Below are 20,235 nucleotides of genomic sequence, written 5' to 3'. Positions count from 1 at the left end.
TGATTCGCCTCATACTGAGACTACTCAATCACACGACTTCCTCCAGGGGCATTTTAACCCATCACGCTATTGGAAAAAGGCCTTCTTCAACGATCAACAATTCAGGCGGAGGAGGGAGTTTCACAGATCTGCTACAGGAACAGGAAGTAATATACCCACTTACCATGTCTCCTATTACTGTCACAGTTCCCAAGACTAGAGGGAACAGCAATGTACCGAAAAGTAGGGAGGTCCCATCATTGACAGAGAGCAGTGATTTCATCACATTTATTACAAAGTTTGGAAAATCACTTTATAAAACCGATCAATTGTGATGACTTACAGTGTGCGTGCCAGAGCATGTACAGGGCCTGGACAGAGTCCTGGTGTAGTGACGGGTTGTCCCACAGGATGCGGACCAGGACATGTTTACTGTCCTCTGAAGACACACTCTGGGCTGGGACCTGACAGGAGAGAGAGAGCATGGGACAACGTTAGAAAGAGAACACAAAAATCACTTTCTCTCTTTTCTGTTTCGATGACAACTGCTCGGATCCGGCTTGAAGGACCATGTAAAAGACAACTCATACCTGTTCTGTAAGTCACCTGAGGAACAACAACAACAACAAACGCCCTAGGATCAACAACAACAAACGCCCTAGGAACAACAACAACAAACGCCCTAGGATCAACAACAACAAACGCCCTAGGAACAACAACAAACGCCCTAGGAACAACAACTACAAACGCCTAGGAACAACAACAACAAACGCCCTAGGATCAACAACAACAAACGCCTAGGAACAACAACAAACGCCCTAGGAACAACAACTACAAACGCCCTAGGAACAACAACAACAAACGCCCTAGGATCAACAACAACAAACACCCTAGGAACAACAACAACAAACGCCCTAGGAACAACAACAACAAACGCCCTAGGAACAACAACAACAAACGCCCTAGGAACAACAACAACAAACGCCCTAGGAACAACAACAACAAACGCCCTAGGAACAACAACAACAAACGCCCTAGGAACAACAACAAACGCCCTAGGAACAACAACAACAAACGCCCTAGGAACAACAACAACAAACGCCCTAGGAACAACAACAACAAACGCCCTAGGAACAACAACAACAAACGCCCTAGGAACAACAACAACAAACGCCCTAGGATCAACAACAACAAACGCCCTAGGAACAACAACAACAAACGCCTAGGAACAACAACAACAAACACCCTAGGATCAACAACAACAAACACCCTAGGAACAACAACAAATGCCCTAGGAACAACAACAACAAACGCCCTAGGATCAACAACAACAAACGCCCTAGGAACAACAACAACAAACGCCTAGGAACAACAACAACAAACGCCCTAGGAACAACAACAACAAACGCCCTAGGAACAACAACAACAAACGCCCTAGGATCAACAACAACAAACGCCTAGGAACAACAACAACAAACGCCCTAGGAACAACAACAACAAACGCCTAGGATCAACAACAACAAACACCCTAGGAACAACAACAAATGCCCTAGGAACAACAACAACAAACGCCCTAGGAACAACAACAACAAACGCCCTAGGAACAACAACAACAAACGCCCTAGGAACAACAACAACAAACGCCCTAGGAACAACAACAACAAACGCCCTAGGATCAACAACAACAAACACCCTAGGAACAACAACAAATGCCCTAGGAACAACAACAACAAACGCCCTAGGATCAACAACAACAAACGCCCTAGGAACAACAACAACAAACGCCCTAGGAACAACAACAACAAACGCCCTAGGAACAACAACAACAAACGCCCTAGGAACAACAACAACAAACGCCCTAGGAACAACAACAACAAACGCCCTAGGATCAACAACAACAAACGCCCTAGGAACAACAACAACAAACGCCCTAGGAACAACAACAACAAACGCCCTAGGATCAACAACAACAAACACCCTAGGAACAACAACAAACGCCCTAGGAACAACAACAACAAACGCCCTAGGATCAACAACAACAAACGCCCTAGGAACAACAACAACAAACGCCCTAGGAACAACAACAACAAACGCCCTAGGAACAACAACAACAAACGCCCTAGGAACAACAACAACAAACGCCCTAGGAACAACAACAACAAACGCCTTAGGATCAACAACAACAAACACCCTAGGAACAACAACAAATGCCCTAGGAACAACAACAACAACAAACGCCCTAGGAACAACAACAACAAACGCCCTAGGAACAACAACAACAAACGCCCTAGGATCAACAACAACAAACGCCCTAGGAACAACAACAACAAACGCCCTAGGATCAACAACAACAAACGCCCTAGGAACAACAACAACAACAAACGCCCTAGGAACAACAACAACAAACGCCCTAGGAACAACAACAACAAACGCCCTAGGATCAACAACAACAAACGCCCTAGGAACAACAACAACAAACGCCCTAGGAACAACAACAACAAACGCCCTAAGATCAACAACTGTCATGTCCTGACCATAGTAAGATGTTATTTTCTATGGTAGAGTTGGTCAGGGCGTGACAGGGGGTGTTTTTCTATGTTTTGTATTTCTATGTTCAGGTTCTAATTTTATATTTCTATGTTGGGTTTGTTTGGGATGATCTCCAATTAGAGGCAGCTGGTCCTCGTTGTCTCTAATTGGAGATCATACTTAAGTAGGTTTTTTTTCCACCTGGGTTTTGTGGGAGATTATTTGTGAGTTAGTGTATGTTTCACCTCTGCGTCACGGTTTGTTGTTTTGTCATTCAGTTTATTTATGTATTGCATAGTTTCACAGAGTAAATAAAATGTGGAACGACACACACGCTGCACTTTGGTCCGCTTCTTCCTACGACAACCGTGACAACAACAAACGCCCTAGGTCCAACAACAAACGCCCTAGGAACAACAACAAACGCCCTAGGAACAACAACAAACGCCCTAGGAACAACAACAAACGCCCTAGGAACAACAACAAACGCCCTAGGAACAACAACAAACGCCCTAGGAACAACAACAAACGCCCTAGGAACAACAACAAACGCCCTAGGAACAACAACAAACGCCCTAGGAACAACAACAAACGCCCTAGGAACAACAACAAACGCCCTAGGTCCCTGTTTAAAGGGACAATGTATAAATAACGTACAGGTACGTTCAGTGCAGTGTAATGATCAGGTACGTCCAGTCTAGTGTAATGAACAGGTACGTCCAGTCTAGTGTAATGAACAGGTACGTTCAGTGTAGTGTAATGAACAGGTACGTTCAGTGTAGTGTAGTGTAATGAACAGGTACGTCCAGTCTAGTGTAATGAACAGGTACGTCCAGTCTAGTGTAATGAACAGGTACGTCCAGTCTAGTGTAATGAACAGGTACGTCCAGTCTAGTGTAATGAACAGGTACGTCCAGTCTAGTGTAATGAACAGGTACGTTCAGTGTAGTGTAGTGTAATGAACAGGTACGTCCAGTCTAGTGTAATGAACAGGTACGTCCAGTCTAGTGTAATGAACAGGTACGTTCAGTGTAGTGTAATGAACAGGTACGTCCAGTCTAGTGTAATGAACAGGTACGTTCAGTCTAGTGTAATGAACAGGTACGTCCAGTCTAGTGTAATGAACAGGTACGTCCAGTCTAGTGTAATGAACAGGTACGTCCAGTCTAGTGTAATGAACAGGTACGTCCAGTCTAGTGTAATGATCAGGTACGTCCAGTCTAGTGTAATGAACAGGTACGTCCAGTCTAGTGTAATGAACAGGTACGTCCAGTCTAGTGTAATGAACAGGTACGTCCAGTCTAGTGTAATGAACAGGTACGTTCAGTGTAGTGTAGTGTAATGAACAGGTACGTCCAGTCTAGTGTAATGAACAGGTACGTCCAGTCTAGTGTAATGAACAGGTACGTTCAGTGTAGTGTAATGAACAGGTACGTTCAGTGTAGTGTAATGAACAGGTACGTCCAGTCTAGTGTAATGAACAGGTACGTTCAGTCTAGTGTAATGAACAGGTACGTCCAGTCTAGTGTAATGAACAGGTACGTCCAGTCTAGTGTAATGAACAGGTACGTCCAGTCTAGTGTAATGAACAGGTACGTCCAGTCTAGTGTAATGAACAGGTACGTCCAGTCTAGTGTAATGAACAGGTACGTCCAGTCTAGTGTAATGAACAGGTACGTCCAGTCTAGTGTAATGAACAGGTACGTTCAGTGTAGTGTAGTGTAATGAACAGGTACGTCCAGTCTAGTGTAATGAACAGGTACGTTCAGTGTAGTGTAGTGTAATGATCAGGTACGTCCAGTCTAGTGTAATGAACAGGTACGTCCAGTGTAGTGTAATGAACAGGTACGTTCAGTGTAGTGTAGTGTAATGAACAGGTACGTCCAGTCTAGTGTAATGAACAGGTACGTCCAGTCTAGTGTAGTGTAATGAACAGGTACGTTCAGTGCAGTGTACCTACCTGTAGTACGTGTCCCTGGCTGCAGTGCTGTGAGGTCAGTATGAGACCGGGCAGGTGAGAAGGGAGTTCCAGTCTTCGGTAGTACCACACCAGGTTCCAGAATACGATAGGGTGCTGGTCCACGATGCTGGGAGAACTGATCACCTGGTCGCCTTCATTACCCAGCAGAGACTCGAGCTCTTTCCACAGAACCAAGGGACTCAGGTAAGGGACCGTCACTGGGGCTGGTGGAGAAGGAGATGGGGTTGGGGTTGGAGAACTACAAGTTGTAGTCGAGGCAGGGGATGGGGGAGAGGCTGGAGGTGGGGGAGAGTTTGGATCTGAAGTTGGGCCTGGGACAAGGTCCTGTGGACACCCAGATGCACCCTCAGAGTCCTGTCGCTCCTCTGCTGGAGCTGTGGCTGACTGGGGTATCAGTGCTCCAGCTACACCCTCAGAGTCCTGTCGCTCCTCTGCTGGAGCTGTGGCTGACTGGGGTATCAGTGCTCCAGCTACACCCTCAGAGTCCTGTCGCTCCTCTGCTGGAGCTGTGGCTGACTGGGGTATCAGTGCTCCAGCTACACCCTCAGAGTCCTGTCGCTCCTCTGCTGGAGCTGTGGCTGACTGGGGTATCAGTGCTCCAGCTACACCCTCAGAGTCCTCTACTAAAGGTTGGTGACTCTCGTCACTGGTCCTAAAGAGACAAACATGTACGGGATCTGAGTTGTGTGGATCATTGGTGGAAAGTACTTAAGTTAAAATACTTTTTTTTGTCACACCCTGATCTGTTTAACCTGACCTTTATGCTTGTCTCCACCCCCTCTCCAGGTGTCGCCCATCTTTCCCATCATCCCCTGTGTACTTATACCTGCGTTCTCTATTTGTCTGTTGCCAATTCGTTGTGTATCGCCAAGCCTACCAGCGTTTTTCCCCGTGCCTCCAGTCTTTCTCGAGTCCCGGTATATCTAGTTTTCCCGTTTTTTGACCATTCTGCCTGCCCTGACCCTGAGCCTACCTGCCATTCTGTACCTTGTCACACCACCCTGGACTACTGTCGTAGTGTGTGTGTGTGTTGTAGTGTGTGTGTGTGTGTGTGTGTGTGTGTGTGTGTGTGTGTGTGTGTCGTAGTGTGCGTGTGTGTGTGTGTGTGTGTGTGTGTGTGTGTGTGTGTGTGTGTGTCGTAGTGTGCGTGTGTGTGTGTGTCATAGCGTGTGTGTGTCGTAGTGTGTGTGTGTGTGTGTCGTAGTGTGTGTGTGTGTCGTAGTGTGTGTGTGTGTGTCGTAGTGTGTGGTGTGTGTGTGTGTGTGTGTGTGTGTGTGTGTGTGTGTGTGTGTGTGTGTGTGTGTGTGTGTGTGTGTCGTAGTGTGTGTGTGTGTGTGTGTGTGTGTGTGTGTGTGTGTGTGTGTGTGTGTGTGTGTGTGTGTGTGTGTGTGTGTGTGTGTGTAGTGTGTGTGTGTGTGTGTCGTAGTGTGTGTGTGTGTGTGTCGTAGTGTGTGTGTGTGTGTGTGTGTGTGTGTGTGTGTGTGTGTGTGTGTGTGTGTGTGTGTGTGTGTGTGTGTGTGTCGTAGTGTGTGTGTGTGTGTGTGTGTGTGTGTGTGTGTGTGTGTGTGTGTGTGTGTGTGTGTGTGTGTGTGTGTGTGTGTGTCGTAGTGTGTGTGTGTGTGTGTGTGTGTGTGTGTGTGTGTGTCGTAGTGTGTGTGTGTGTGTGTGTGTGTGTGTGTGTGTGTGTCGTGTGTGTGTGTGTGTGTGTGTGTGTGTGTGTGTGTGTGTCGTGTGTGTGTGTGTGTGTCGTAGTGTGTGTGTGTGTGTGTGTGTGTCGTAGTGTGCATGTGTGTGTGTGTGTGTGTGTCGTAGTGTGCATGTGTGTGTGTGTCGTAGTGTGTGTGTGTGTGTGTCGTAGTGTGTGTGTGTGTGTGTGTGTCGTAGTGTGTGTGTGTGTGTCGTAGTGTGTGTGTGTGTGTGTCGTAGTGTGTGTGTGTGTGTGTCGTAGTGTGTGTGTGTGTGTGTGTCGTAGTGTGTGTGTGTGTGTGTGTCGTAGTGTGTGTGTGTGTGTGTGTCGTAGTGTGTCATCACCTGCGTCTCAGGTCCCTGATGTGCACAGTAAGGAAGGGCAGGAAGGAAGAGCCACAGAAGGGACAGGTGGTGTTGAGGTTGGAGTCCTCGGCCGTCCATCCTGCCATGATCTCTTCATCATACACCAGGCAGTCACATGTCTTACAGCGACTGCAGCTGCACATCAACACCTACAGACATACCACACCCAGTTCACTGACTGACCGGTTGATTGATTGCAACTACTGACCTCGGTAGTGTAGTGGTGACGGAGGTGGAAGAGGCTATAACAGGCTATAACAGGCTATAACACTGACCTCAGTTGTGAAGTGGTGACTGGTGGAAGTGGCTATAACAGTCTATAACTGACCTCAGTAGTGTAGTGGTGACTGGTGGAAGAGGCTATAACAGGCTATAACAGTCTATAACAGTCTATAACTCTGATCTCAGTAGTGTAGTGGTGACTGAGGTGGAAGTGGCTATAACAGGCTAAAACAGGCTATAACAGGCTATAACAGGCTATAACACTGACCTCAGTAGTGAAGTGGTGACGGAGGTGGAAGAGGCTATAACAGGCTATAACACTGACCTCAGTAGTGAAGTGGTGACGGAGGTGGACGAGGCTATAACAGGCTATAACACTGACCTCAGTAGTGTAGTGGTGACTGGTGGAAGAGGCTATAACAGGCTATAACAGGCTATAACAGGCTATAACACTGACCTCAGTAGTGAAGTGGTGACGGAGGTGGAAGAGGCTATAACAGGCTATAACACTGACCTCGGTAGTGTAGTGGTGACTGGTGGAAGAGGCTATAACAGGCTATAAAAGGCTATAACAGTCTATAACAGTCTATAACTCTGACCTCGGTAGTGTAGTGGTGACGGAGGTGGAAGCGGGAGGCATCAGGAGAGGAGTCTGGAGTCTGGGGACCTCTAGAGGGAGGAGCCAAACCACCTGGGAATAATAAAACAGGACATACATAGAGTTACCATCAGCCAATCACATTCAGTAACGAAATACATAGAGTTACCATCAGCCAATCACATTCAGTACAGAAATACATGGAGTTACCATCAGCCAATCACATTCAGTAACGAAATACATAGAGTTACCATCAGCCAATCACATTCAGTACAGAAATACATAGAGTTACCATCAGCCAATCACATTCAGTAACGAAATACATAGAGTTACCATCAGCCAATCACATTCAGTACAGAAATACATGGAGTTACCATCAGCCAATCACATTCAGTAACGAAATACATAGAGTTACCATCAGCCAATCACATTCAGTACAGAAATACATGGAGTTACCATCAGCCAATCACATTCAGTAACGAAATACATAGAGTTACCATCAGCCAATCACATTCAGTACAGAAATACATGGAGTTACCATCAGCCAATCACATTCAGTAACGAAATACATAGAGTTACCACCAGCCAATCACATTCAGTACAGAAATACATAGAGTTACCATCAGCCAATCACATTCAGAACAGAAATACACAGAGAAATACACCCAGCCCCAACACTCTACATCACTAAGTCACCCTCCTCAAACCCAGCCTCACCACTAAGTCACCCTCCTCTAACCCAGCCCCACCACTAAGTCACCCTCCTCTAACCCAGCCCCACCACTAAGTCACCCTCCTCTAACCCAGCCCCACCACTAAGTCACCCTCCTCTAACCCAGCCCCACCACTAAGTCACCCTCCTCTAACCCAGCCCCACCACTAAGTCACCCTCCTCTAACCCAGCCCCACCACTAAGTCACCCTCCTCTAACCCAGCCCCACCACTAAGTCACCCTCCTCTAACCCAGCCCCACCACTAAGTCACCCTCCTCTAACCCAGCCCCACCACTAAGTCACCCTCCTCTAACCCAGCCTCACCACTAAGTCACCCTCCTCTAACCCAGCCCCACCACTAAGTCACCCTCCTCTAACCCAGCCCCACCACTAAGTCACCCTCCTCTAACCCAGCCCCACCACTAAGTCACCCTCCTCTAACCCAGCCCCACCACTAAGTCACCCTCCTCTAACCCAGCCCCACCACTAAGTCACCCTCCTCTAACCCAGCCCCACCACTAAGTCACCCTCCTCTAACCCAGCCTCACCACTAAGTCACCCTCCTCTAACCCAGCCCCACCACTAAGTCACCCTCCTCTAACCCAGCCCCACCACTAAGTCACCCTCCTCTAACCCAGCCCCACCACTAAGTCACCCTCCTCTAACCCAGCCCCACCACTAAGTCACCCTCCTCTAACCCAGCCCCACCACTAAGTCACCCTCCTCTAACCCAGCCCCACCACTAAGTCACCCTCCTCTAACCCAGCCCCACCACTAAGTCACCCTCCTCTAACCCAGCCTCACCACTAAGTCACCCTCCTCTAACCCAGCCCCACCACTAAGTCACCCTCCTCTAACCCAGCCCCACCACTAAGTCACCCTCCTCTAACCCAGCCCCACCACTAAGTCACCCTCCTCTAACCCAGCCCCACCACTAAGTCACCCTCCTCTAACCCAGCCCCACCACTAAGTCACCCTCCTCTAACCCAGCCCCAACACTAAGTCACCCTCCTCTAACCCAGCCCCATCACTAAGTCACCCTCCTCTAACCCAGCCCCACCACGAAGTCACCCTCCTCTAACCCAGCCCCACCACTAAGTCACCCTCCTCTAACCCAGCCCCACCACTAAGTCACCCTCCTCTAACCCAGCCCCACCACTAAGTCACCCTCCTCTAACCCAGCCTCACCACTAAGTCACCCTCCTCTAACCCAGCCCCACCACTAAGTCACCCTCCTCTAACCCAGCCCCACCACTAAGTCACCCTCCTCTAACCCAGCCCCACCACTAAGTCACCCTCCTCTAACCCAGCCCCACCACTAAGTCACCCTCCTCTAACCCAGCCCCATCACTAAGTCACCCTCCTCTAACCCAGCCCCACCACTAAGTCATCCTCCTCTTACCCAGCCCCACCACTAAGTCACCCTCCTCTAACCCAGCCCCATCACTAAGTCACCCTCCTCTAACCCAGCCCCATCACTGAGTCACCCTCCTCTAACCCAGCCCCAACACTAAGTCACCCTCCTCTAACCCAGCCCCACCACTAAGTCACCCTCCTCTAACCCAGCAACATCACTAAGTCACCCTCCTCTAACCCAGCCCCACCACTAAGTCACCCTCCTCTAACCCAGCCCCACCACTAAGTCACCCTCCTCTAACCCAGCCCCATCACTAAGTCACCCTCCTCTAACCCAGCCCCATCACTAAGTCACCCTCCTCTAACCCAGCCCCAACACTCTACATCACTAAGTCACCCTCCTCTAACCCAGCCCCATCACTAAGTCACTAAGTCACCCTCCTCTTACCCAGCCCCACCACTAAGTCACTAAGTCACCCTCCTCTTACCCAGCCCCATCACTAAGTCACCCTCCTCTAACCCAGCCCCACCACTAAGTCACCCTCCTCTAACCCAGCCCCACCACTAAGTCACCCTCCTCTAACCCAGCCCCACCACTAAGTCACCCTCCTCTAACCCAGCCCCACCACTAAGTCACCCTCCTCTAACCCAGCCCCACCACTAAGTCACCCTCCTCTAACCCAGCCTCACCACTAAGTCACCCTCCTCTAACCCAGCCCCACCACTAAGTCACCCTCCTCTAACCCAGCCCCACCACTAAGTCACCCTCCTCTAACCCAGCCCCACCACTAAGTCACCCTCCTCTAACCCAGCCCCACCACTAAGTCACCCTCCTCTAACCCAGCCCCATCACTAAGTCACCCTCCTCTAACCCAGCCCCATCACTAAGTCACCCTCCTCTAACCCAGCCCCATCACTGAGTCACCCTCCTCTAACCCAGCCCCAACACTAAGTCACCCTCCTCTAACCCAGCCCCACCACTAAGTCACCCTCCTCTAACCCAGCAACATCACTAAGTCACCCTCCTCTAACCCAGCCCCACCACTAAGTCACCCTCCTCTAACCCAGCCCCACCACTAAGTCACCCTCCTCTAACCCAGCCCCACCACTAAGTCACCCTCCTCTAACCCAGCCCCATCACTAAGTCACCCTCCTCTAACCCAGCCCCATCACTAAGTCACCCTCCTCTAACCCAGCCCCAACACTCTACATCACTAAGTCACCCTCCTCTAACCCAGCCCCATCACTAAGTCACTAAGTCACCCTCCTCTTACCCAGCCCCACCACTAAGTCACTAAGTCACCCTCCTCTTACCCAGCCCCATCACTAAGTCACCCTCCTCTTACCCAGCCCCACCACTAAGTCACCCTCCTCTAACCCAGCCACATCACTAAGTCACCCTCCTCTAACCCAGCCACATCACTAAGTCACCCTCCTCTAACCCAGCCCCATCACTATGTCACCCTCCTCTAACCCAGCCCCATCACTAAGTCACCCTCCTCTTACCCAGCCCCACCACTAAGTCACTAAGTCACCCTCCTCTTACCCAGCCCCATCACTAAGTCACCCTCCTCTTACCCAGCCCCACCACTAAGTCACCCTCCTCTAACCCAGCCACATCACTAAGTCACCCTCCTCTAACCCAGCCACATCACTAAGTCACCCTACTCTAACCCAGCCCCATCACTAAGTCACCCTCCTCTAACCCAGCCCCATCACTAAGTCACCCTCCTCTAACCCAGCCCCATCACTAAGTCACCCTCCTCTTACCCAGCCTCACCACTAAGTCACCCTCCTCTAACCCAGCCCCAACACTAAGTCACCCTCCTCTAACCCAGCCCCATCACTAAGTCACCCTCCTCTAACCCAGCAACATCACTAAGTCACCCTCCTCTAACCCAGCCCCATCACTAAGTCACCCTCCTCTAACCAAGCCCCATCACTAAGTCACCCTCCTCTAACCCAGCCCCATCACTGAGTCACCCTCCTCTAACCCAGCCCCAACACTAAGTCACCCTCCTCTAATCCAGCCCCACCACTAAGTCACCCTCCTCTAACCCAGCAACATCACTAAGTCACCCTCCTCTAACCCAGCCCCACCACTAAGTCACCCTCCTCTAACCCAGCCCCACCACTAAGTCACCCTCCTCTAACCCAGCCCCATCACTAAGTCACCCTCCTCTAACCCAGCCCCATCACTAAGTCACCCTCCTCTAACCCAGCCCCAACACTCTACATCACTAAGTCACCCTCCTCTAACCCAGCCCCATCACTAAGTCACTAAGTCACCCTCCTCTTACCCAGCCCCACCACTAAGTCACTAAGTCACCCTCCTCTTACCCAGCCCCATCACTAAGTCACCCTCCTCTTACCCAGCCCCACCACTAAGTCACCCTCCTCTAACCCAGCCACATCACTAAGTCACCCTCCTCTAACCCAGCCACATCACTAAGTCACCCTCCTCTAACCCAGCCCCATCACTAAGTCACCCTCCTCTAACCCAGCCCCATCACTAAGTCACCCTCCTCTAACACAGCCCCACCACTAAGTCACCCTCCTCTAACCCAGCCCCATCACTAAGTCACCCTCCTCTAAACCAGCCCCATCACTAAGTCACCCTCCTCTAACCCAGCCCCAACACTAAGTCACCCTCCTCTAACCCAGCCCCATCACTAAGTCACCCTCCTCTAACCCAGCCCCAACACTCTACATCACTAAGTCACCCTCCTCTAACCCAGCCCCATCACTAAGTCACCCTCCTCTTACCCAGCCCCACCACTAAGTCACTAAGTCACCCTCCTCTTACCCAGCCCCATCACTAAGTCACCCTCCTCTTACCCAGCCCCATCACTAAGTCACCCTCCTCTAACCCAGCCACATCACTAAGTCACCCTCCTCTAACCCAGCCACATCACTAAGTCACCCTACTCTAACCCAGCCCCATCACTAAGTCACCCTCCTCTAACCCAGCCCCATCACTAAGTCACCCTCCTCTAACCCAGCCCCATCACTAAGTCACCCTCCTCTAACCCAGCCCCATCACTAAGTCACCCTCCTCTTACCCAGCCTCACCACTAAGTCACCCTCCTCTAACCCAGCCCCAACACTAAGTCACCCTCCTCTTACCCAGCCCCAACACTAAGTCACCCTCCTCTAACCCAGCCACATCACTAAGTCACCCTACTCTAACCCAGCCCCATAACTAAGTCACCCTCCTCTAACCCAGCCCCACCACTAAGTCACCCTCCTCTAACCCAGCCCCACCACTAAGTCACCCTCCTCTAACCCAGCCCCATCACTAAGTCACCCTCCTCTAACCCAGCCCCATCACTAAGTCACCCTCCTCTAACCCAGCCCCAACACTAAGTCACCCTCCTCTAACCCAGCCCCATCACTAAGTCACCCTCCTCTAACCCAGCCCCAACACTAAGTCACCCTCCTCTAACCCAGCCCCATCACTAAGTCACCCTCCTCTTACCCAGCCCCATCACTAAGTCACCCTCCTCTAACCCAGCCCCAACACTAAGTCACCCTCCTCTAACCCAGCCCCAACACTAAGTCACCCTCCTCTTACCCAGCCCCAACACTAAGTCACCCTCCTCTAACCCAGCCTCACCACTAAGTCACCCTCCTCTAACCCAGCCCCATCACTAAGTCACCCTCCTCTAACCCAGCCCCAGCCCCATCACTCTAAATCACTAAGTCACCCTCCTCTTACCCAGCCCCATCACTCTAAATCACTAAGTCACCCTCCTCTTACCCAGCCCCATCACTAAGTCACCCTCCTCTTACCCAGCCTCACCACTAAGTCACCCTCCTCTTACCCAGCCTCACCACTAAGTCACCCTCCTCTTACCCAGCCCCAACACTAAGTCACCCTCCTCTAACCCAGCCCCACCACTAAGTCACCCTCCTCTTACCCAGCCCCAACACTAAGTCACCCTCCTCTTACCCAGCCCCAACACTAAGTCACCCTCCTCTAACCCAGCCCCATCACTAAGTCACCCTCCTCTAACCCAGCCCCAACACTAAGTCACCCTCCTCTTACCCCTCACCACTAAGTCACCCTTCTCTTACCTAGCCCCAACACTAAGTCACCCTCCTCTAACCCAGCCCCACCACTAAGTCACCCTCCTCTTACCCAGCCCCAACACTAAGTCACCCTCCTCTTACCCAGCCCCAACACTAAGTCACCCTCCTTTAACCCAGCCCCATCACTAAGTCACCCTCCTCTAACCCAGCCCCAACACTAAGTCACCCTCCTCTAACCCAGCAACATCACTAAGTCACCCTCCTCTAACCCAGCCCCATCACTAAGTCACCCTCCTCTAACCCAGCCCCAACACTCTACATCACTAAGTCACCCTCCTCTAACCCAGCCCCATCACTAAGTCACCCTCCTCTTACCCAGCCCCACCACTAAGTCACTAAGTCACCCTCCTCTTACCCAGCCCCATCACTAAGTCACCCTCCTCTTACCCAGCCCCACCACTAAGTCACCCTCCTCTAACCCAGCCACATCACTACGTCACCCTCCTCTAACCCAGCCACATCACTAAGTCACCCTACTCTAACCCAGCCCCATCACTAAGTCACCCTCCTCTAACCCAGCCCCATCACTAAGTCACCCTCCTCTAACCCAGCCCCATCACTAAGTCACCCTCCTCTAACCCAGCCCCACCACTAAGTCACCCTCCTCTAACCCAGCCCCATCACTAAGTCACCCTCCTCTAACCCAGCCCCATCACTAAGTCACCGTCCTCTTACCCCTCACCACTAAGTCACCCTCCTCTAACCCAGCCCCATCACTAAGTCACCCTCCTCTAACCCAGCCCCAACACTAAGTCACCCTCCTCTAACCCAGCAACATCACTAAGTCACCCTCCTCTAACCCAGCCCCATCACTAAGTCACCCTCCTCTAACCCAGCCCCAACACTCTACATCACTAAGTCACCCTCCTCTAACCCAGCCCCATCACTAAGTCACCCTCCTCTTACCCAGCCCCACCACTAAGTCACTAAGTCACCCTCCTCTTACCCAGCCCCATCACTAAGTCACCCTCCTCTTACCCAGCCCCACCACTAAGTCACCCTCTTCTAACCCAGCCACATCACTAAGTCACCCTCCTCTAACCCAGCCACATCACTAAGTCACCCTACTCTAACCCAGCCCCATCACTAAGTCACCCTCCTCTAACCCAGCCCCATCACTAAGTCACCCTCCTCTAACCCAGCCCCATCACTAAGTCACCCTCCTCTAACCCAGCCCCACCACTAAGTCACCCTCCTCTAACCCAGCCCCATCACTAAGTCACCCTCCTCTAACCCAGCCCCATCACTAAGTCACCCTCCTCTAACCCAGCCCCAACACTAAGTCACCCTCCTCTAACCCAGCAACATCACTAAGTCACCCTCCTCTAACCCAGCCCCATCACTAAGTCACCCTCCTCTAACCCAGCCCCAACACTCTACATCACTAAGTCACCCTCCTCTAACCCAGCCCCATCACTAAGTCACCCTCCTCTTACCCAGCCCCACCACTAAGTCACTAAGTCACCCTCCTCTTACCCAGCCCCATCACTAAGTCACCCTCCTCTTACCCAGCCCCACCACTAAGTCACCCTCCTCTAACCCAGCCACATCACTAAGTCACCCTCCTCTAACCCAGCCACATCACTAAGTCACCCTACTCTAACCCAGCCCCATCACTAAGTCACCCTCCTCTAACCCAGCCCCATCACTAAGTCACCCTCCTCTAACCCAGCCCCATCACTAAGTCACCCTCCTCTAACCCAGCCCCATCACTAAGTCACCCTCCTCTTACCCAGCCTCACCACTAAGTCACCCTCCTCTAACCCAGCCCCAACACTAAGTCACCCTCCTCTTACCCAGCCCCAACACTAAGTCACCCTCCTCTAACCCAGCCACATCACTAAGTCACCCTACTCTAACCCAGCCCCATCACTAAGTCACCCTCCTCTAACCCAGCCCCACCACTAAGTCACCCTCCTCTAACCCAGCCCCACCACTAAGTCACCCTCCTCTAACCCAGCCCCATCACTAAGTCACCCTCCTCTAACCCAGCCCCATCACTAAGTCACCCTCCTCTAACCCAGCCCCAACACTAAGTCACCCTCCTCTAACCCAGCCCCATCACTAAGTCACCCTCCTCTAACCCAGCCCCAACACTAAGTCACCCTCCTCTAACCCAGCCCCATCACTAAGTCACCCTCCTCTTACCCAGCCCCATCACTAAGTCACCCTCCTCTAACCCAGCCCCAACACTAAGTCACCCTCCTCTAACCCAGCCCCAACACTAAGTCACCCTCCTCTTACCCAGCCCCAACACTAAGTCACCCTCCTCTAACCCAGCCTCACCACTAAGTCACCCTCCTCTAACCCAGCCCCATCACTAAGTCACCCTCCTCTAACCCAGCCCCAGCCCCATCACTCTAAATCACTAAGTCACCCTCCTCTTACCCAGCCCCATCACTCTAAATCACTAAGTCACCCTCCTCTTACCCAGCCCCATCACTAAGTCACCCTCCTCTTACCCAGCCTCACCACTAAGTCACCCTCCTCTTACCCAGCCTCACCACTAAGTCACCCTCCTCTTACCCAGCCCCAACACTAAGTCACCCTCCTCTAACCCAGCCCCACCACTAAGTCACCCTCCTCTTACCCAGCCCCAACACTAAGTCACCCTCCTCTTACCCAGCCCCAACACTAAGTCACCCTCCTCTAACCCAGCCCCATCACTAAGTCACCCTCCTCTAACCCAGCCCCAACACTAAGTCACCCTCCTCTTACCCCTCACCACTAAGTCACCCTCCTCTAACCCAGCCCCATCACTAAGTCACCCTCCTCTAACCCAGCCCCAACACTAAGTCACCCTCCTCTAACCCAGCAACATCACTAAGTCACCCTCCTCTAACCCAGCCCCGTCACTAAGTCACCCTCCTCTAACCCAGCCCCAACACTCTACATCACTAAGTCACCCTCCTCTAACCCAGCCCCATCACTAAGTCACCCTCCTCTTACCCAGCCCCACCACTAAGTCACTAAGTCACCCTCCTCTTACCCAGCCCCATCACTAAGTCACCCTCCTCTAACCCAGCCCCACCACTAAGTCACCCTCCTCTAACCCAGCCACATCACTAAGTCACCCTCCTCTAACCCAGCCACATCACTAAGTCACCCTACTCTAACCCAGCCCCATCACTAAGTCACCCTCCTCTAACCCAGCCCCATCACTAAGTCACCCTCCTCTAACCCAGCCCCATCACTAAGTCACCCTCCTCTAACCCAGCCCCATCACTAAGTCACCCTCCTCTTACCCAGCCTCACCACTAAGTCACCCTCCTCTAACCCAGCCCCAACACTAAGTCACCCTCCTCTTACCCAGCCCCAACACTAAGTCACCCTCCTCTAACCCAGCCACATCACTAAGTCACCCTACTCTAACCCAGCCCCATCACTAAGTCACCCTCCTCTAACCCAGCCCCACCACTAAGTCACCCTCCTCTAACCCAGCCCCACCACTAAGTCACCCTCCTCTAACCCAGCCCCATCACTAAGTCACCCTCCTCTAACCCAGCCCCATCACTAAGTCACCCTCCTCTAACCCAGCCCCAACACTAAGTCACCCTCCTCTAACCCAGCCCCATCACTAAGTCACCCTCCTCTAACCCAGCCCCAACACTAAGTCACCCTCCTCTAACCCAGCCCCATCACTAAGTCACCCTCCTCTTACCCAGCCCCATCACTAAGTCACCCTCCTCTAACCCAGCCCCAACACTAAGTCACCCTCCTCTAACCCAGCCCCAACACTAAGTCACCCTCCTCTTACCCAGCCCCAACACTAAGTCACCCTCCTCTAACCCAGCCTCACCACTAAGTCACCCTCCTCTAACCCAGCCCCATCACTAAGTCACCCTCCTCTAACCCAGCCCCAGCCCCATCACTCTAAAGCACTAAGTCACCCTCCTCTTACCCAGCCCCATCACTCTAAATCACTAAGTCACCCTCCTCTTACCCAGCCCCATCACTAAGTCACCCTCCTCTTACCCAGCCTCACCACTAAGTCACCCTCCTCTTACCCAGCCTCACCACTAAGTCACCCTCCTCTTACCCAGCCCCAACACTAAGTCACCCTCCTCTAACCCAGCCCCACCACTAAGTCACCCTCCTCTTACCCAGCCCCAACACTAAGTCACCCTCCTCTTACCCAGCCCCAACACTAAGTCACCCTCCTCTAACCCAGCCCCATCACTAAGTCACCCTCCTCTAACCCAGCCCCAACACTAAGTCACCCTCCTCTTACCCCCTCACCACTCAGTCACCCTCCTCTAACCCAGCCTCACCACTAAGTCACCCTCCTCTTACCCAGCCCCATCACTAAGTCACCCTCCTCTTACCCAGGCCCATCACTAAGTCACCCTCCTCTAACCCAGCCCCACCACTAAGTCACTAAGTCACCCTCCTCTAACCCAGCCCCATCACTAAGTCACCCTCCTCTTACCCCTCACCACTAAGTCACCCTCCTCTAACCCAGCCCCAACACTAAGTCACCCTCCTCTAACCCAGCCTCACCACTAAGTCACCCTCCTCTAACCCAGCCCCGTCACTAAGTCACCCTCCTCTAACCCAGCCCCAACACTCTACATCACTAAGTCACCCTCCTCTAACCCAGCCCCATCACTAAGTCACCCTCCTCTTACCCAGCCCCACCACTAAGTCACTAAGTCACCCTCCTCTTACCCAGCCCCATCACTAAGTCACCCTCCTCTAACCCAGCCCCACCACTAAGTCACCCTCCTCTAACCCAGCCACATCACTAAGTCACCCTCCTCTAACCCAGCCACATCACTAAGTCACCCTACTCTAACCCAGCCCCATCACTAAGTCACCCTCCTCTAACCCAGCCCCATCACTAAGTCACCCTCCTCTAACCCAGCCCCATCACTAAGTCACCCTCCTCTAACCCAGCCCCATCACTAAGTCACCCTCCTCTTACCCAGCCTCACCACTAAGTCACCCTCCTCTAACCCAGCCCCAACACTAAGTCACCCTCCTCTTACCCAGCCCCAACACTAAGTCACCCTCCTCTAACCCAGCCACATCACTAAGTCACCCTACTCTAACCCAGCCCCATCACTAAGTCACCCTCCTCTAACCCAGCCCCACCACTAAGTCACCCTCCTCTAACCCAGCCCCACCACTAAGTCACCCTCCTCTAACCCAGCCCCATCACTAAGTCACCCTCCTCTAACCCAGCCCCATCACTAAGTCACCCTCCTCTAACCCAGCCCCAACACTAAGTCACCCTCCTCTAACCCAGCCCCATCACTAAGTCACCCTCCTCTAACCCAGCCCCAACACTAAGTCACCCTCCTCTAACCCAGCCCCATCACTAAGTCACCCTCCTCTTACCCAGCCCCATCACTAAGTCACCCTCCTCTAACCCAGCCCCAACACTAAGTCACCCTCCTCTAACCCAGCCCCAACACTAAGTCACCCTCCTCTTACCCAGCCCCAACACTAAGTCACCCTCCTCTAACCCAGCCTCACCACTAAGTCACCCTCCTCTAACCCAGCCCCATCACTAAGTCACCCTCCTCTAACCCAGCCCCAGCCCCATCACTCTAAAGCACTAAGTCACCCTCCTCTTACCCAGCCCCATCACTCTAAATCACTAAGTCACCCTCCTCTTACCCAGCCCCATCACTAAGTCACCCTCCTCTTACCCAGCCTCACCACTAAGTCACCCTCCTCTTACCCAGCCTCACCACTAAGTCACCCTCCTCTTACCCAGCCCCAACACTAAGTCACCCTCCTCTAACCCAGCCCCACCACTAAGTCACCCTCCTCTTACCCAGCCCCAACACTAAGTCACCCTCCTCTTACCCAGCCCCAACACTAAGTCACCCTCCTCTAACCCAGCCCCATCACTAAGTCACCCTCCTCTAACCCAGCCCCAACACTAAGTCACCCTCCTCTTACCCCTCACCACTCAGTCACCCTCCTCTAACCCAGCCTCACCACTAAGTCACCCTCCTCTTACCCAGCCCCATCACTAAGTCACCCTCCTCTTACCCAGGCCCATCACTAAGTCACCCTCCTCTAACCCAGCCCCACCACTAAGTCACTAAGTCACCCTCCTCTAACCCAGCCCCATCACTAAGTCACCCTCCTCTTACCCCTCACCACTAAGTCACCCTCCTCTAACCCAGCCCCAACACTAAGTCACCCTCCTCTAACCCAGCCTCACCACTAAGTCACCCTCCTCTAACCCAGCCTCACCACTAAGTCACCCTCCTCTAACCCAGCCCCATCACTAAGTCACCCTCCTCTAACCCAGCCCCATCACTAAGTCACCCTCCTCTAACCCAGCCCCATCACTAAGTCACCCTCCTCTAACCCAGCCCCATCACTAAGTCACCCTCCTCTAACCCAGCCCCATCACTAAGTCACCCTCCTCTAACCCAGCCCCATCACTGAGTCACCCTCCTCTAACCCAGCCCCATCACTAAGTCACCCTCCTCTAACCCAGCCCCATCACTAAGTCACCCTCCTCTAACCCAGCCCCATCACTAAGTCACCCTCCTCTAACCCAGCCCCATCACTAAGTCACCCTCCTCTAACCCAGCCCCATCACTAAGTCACCCTCCTCTAACCCAGCCCCACCACTAAGTCACCCTCCTCTAACCCAGCCCCATCACTAAGTCACCCTCCTCTAACCCAGCCCCACCACTAAGTCACCCTCCTCTAACCCAGCCCCAACACTAAGTCACCCTCCTCTAACC

The 20,235-nt window shown here is 52.3% G+C and overlaps 1 protein-coding gene across 3 annotated transcripts in view; it reads right to left on the bottom strand.

Moving 5' to 3' along the window:
* The window catches only part of dennd4a (DENN/MADD domain containing 4A), a 127,007-nt gene that overhangs the window by 11,833 nt on the left and 94,939 nt on the right, over positions 1-20,235 (bottom strand). For all 3 annotated transcript variants that reach the window (XM_045706298.1, XM_045706297.1, XM_045706299.1), the window contains 4 exons: positions 7,363-7,454; positions 6,521-6,690; positions 4,469-5,141; positions 323-443 (listed from right to left, as the gene is read on the bottom strand). In XM_045706298.1, the coding sequence (XP_045562254.1) occupies positions 323-443; positions 4,469-5,141; positions 6,521-6,690; positions 7,363-7,454 (1,056 nt within the window). The remainder of the gene's footprint in view (positions 1-322; positions 444-4,468; positions 5,142-6,520; positions 6,691-7,362; positions 7,455-20,235) is intronic.

Source organism: Salmo salar, chromosome ssa23, assembly GCF_905237065.1.
Source record: "Salmo salar chromosome ssa23, Ssal_v3.1, whole genome shotgun sequence".
In the NCBI taxonomy this organism is placed as follows: Eukaryota; Metazoa; Chordata; class Actinopteri; order Salmoniformes; family Salmonidae; genus Salmo; species Salmo salar.
The sequence above is the reverse complement of the archived record's forward strand: the minus strand, read 5'-3'. Positions and strand labels throughout refer to the sequence as shown.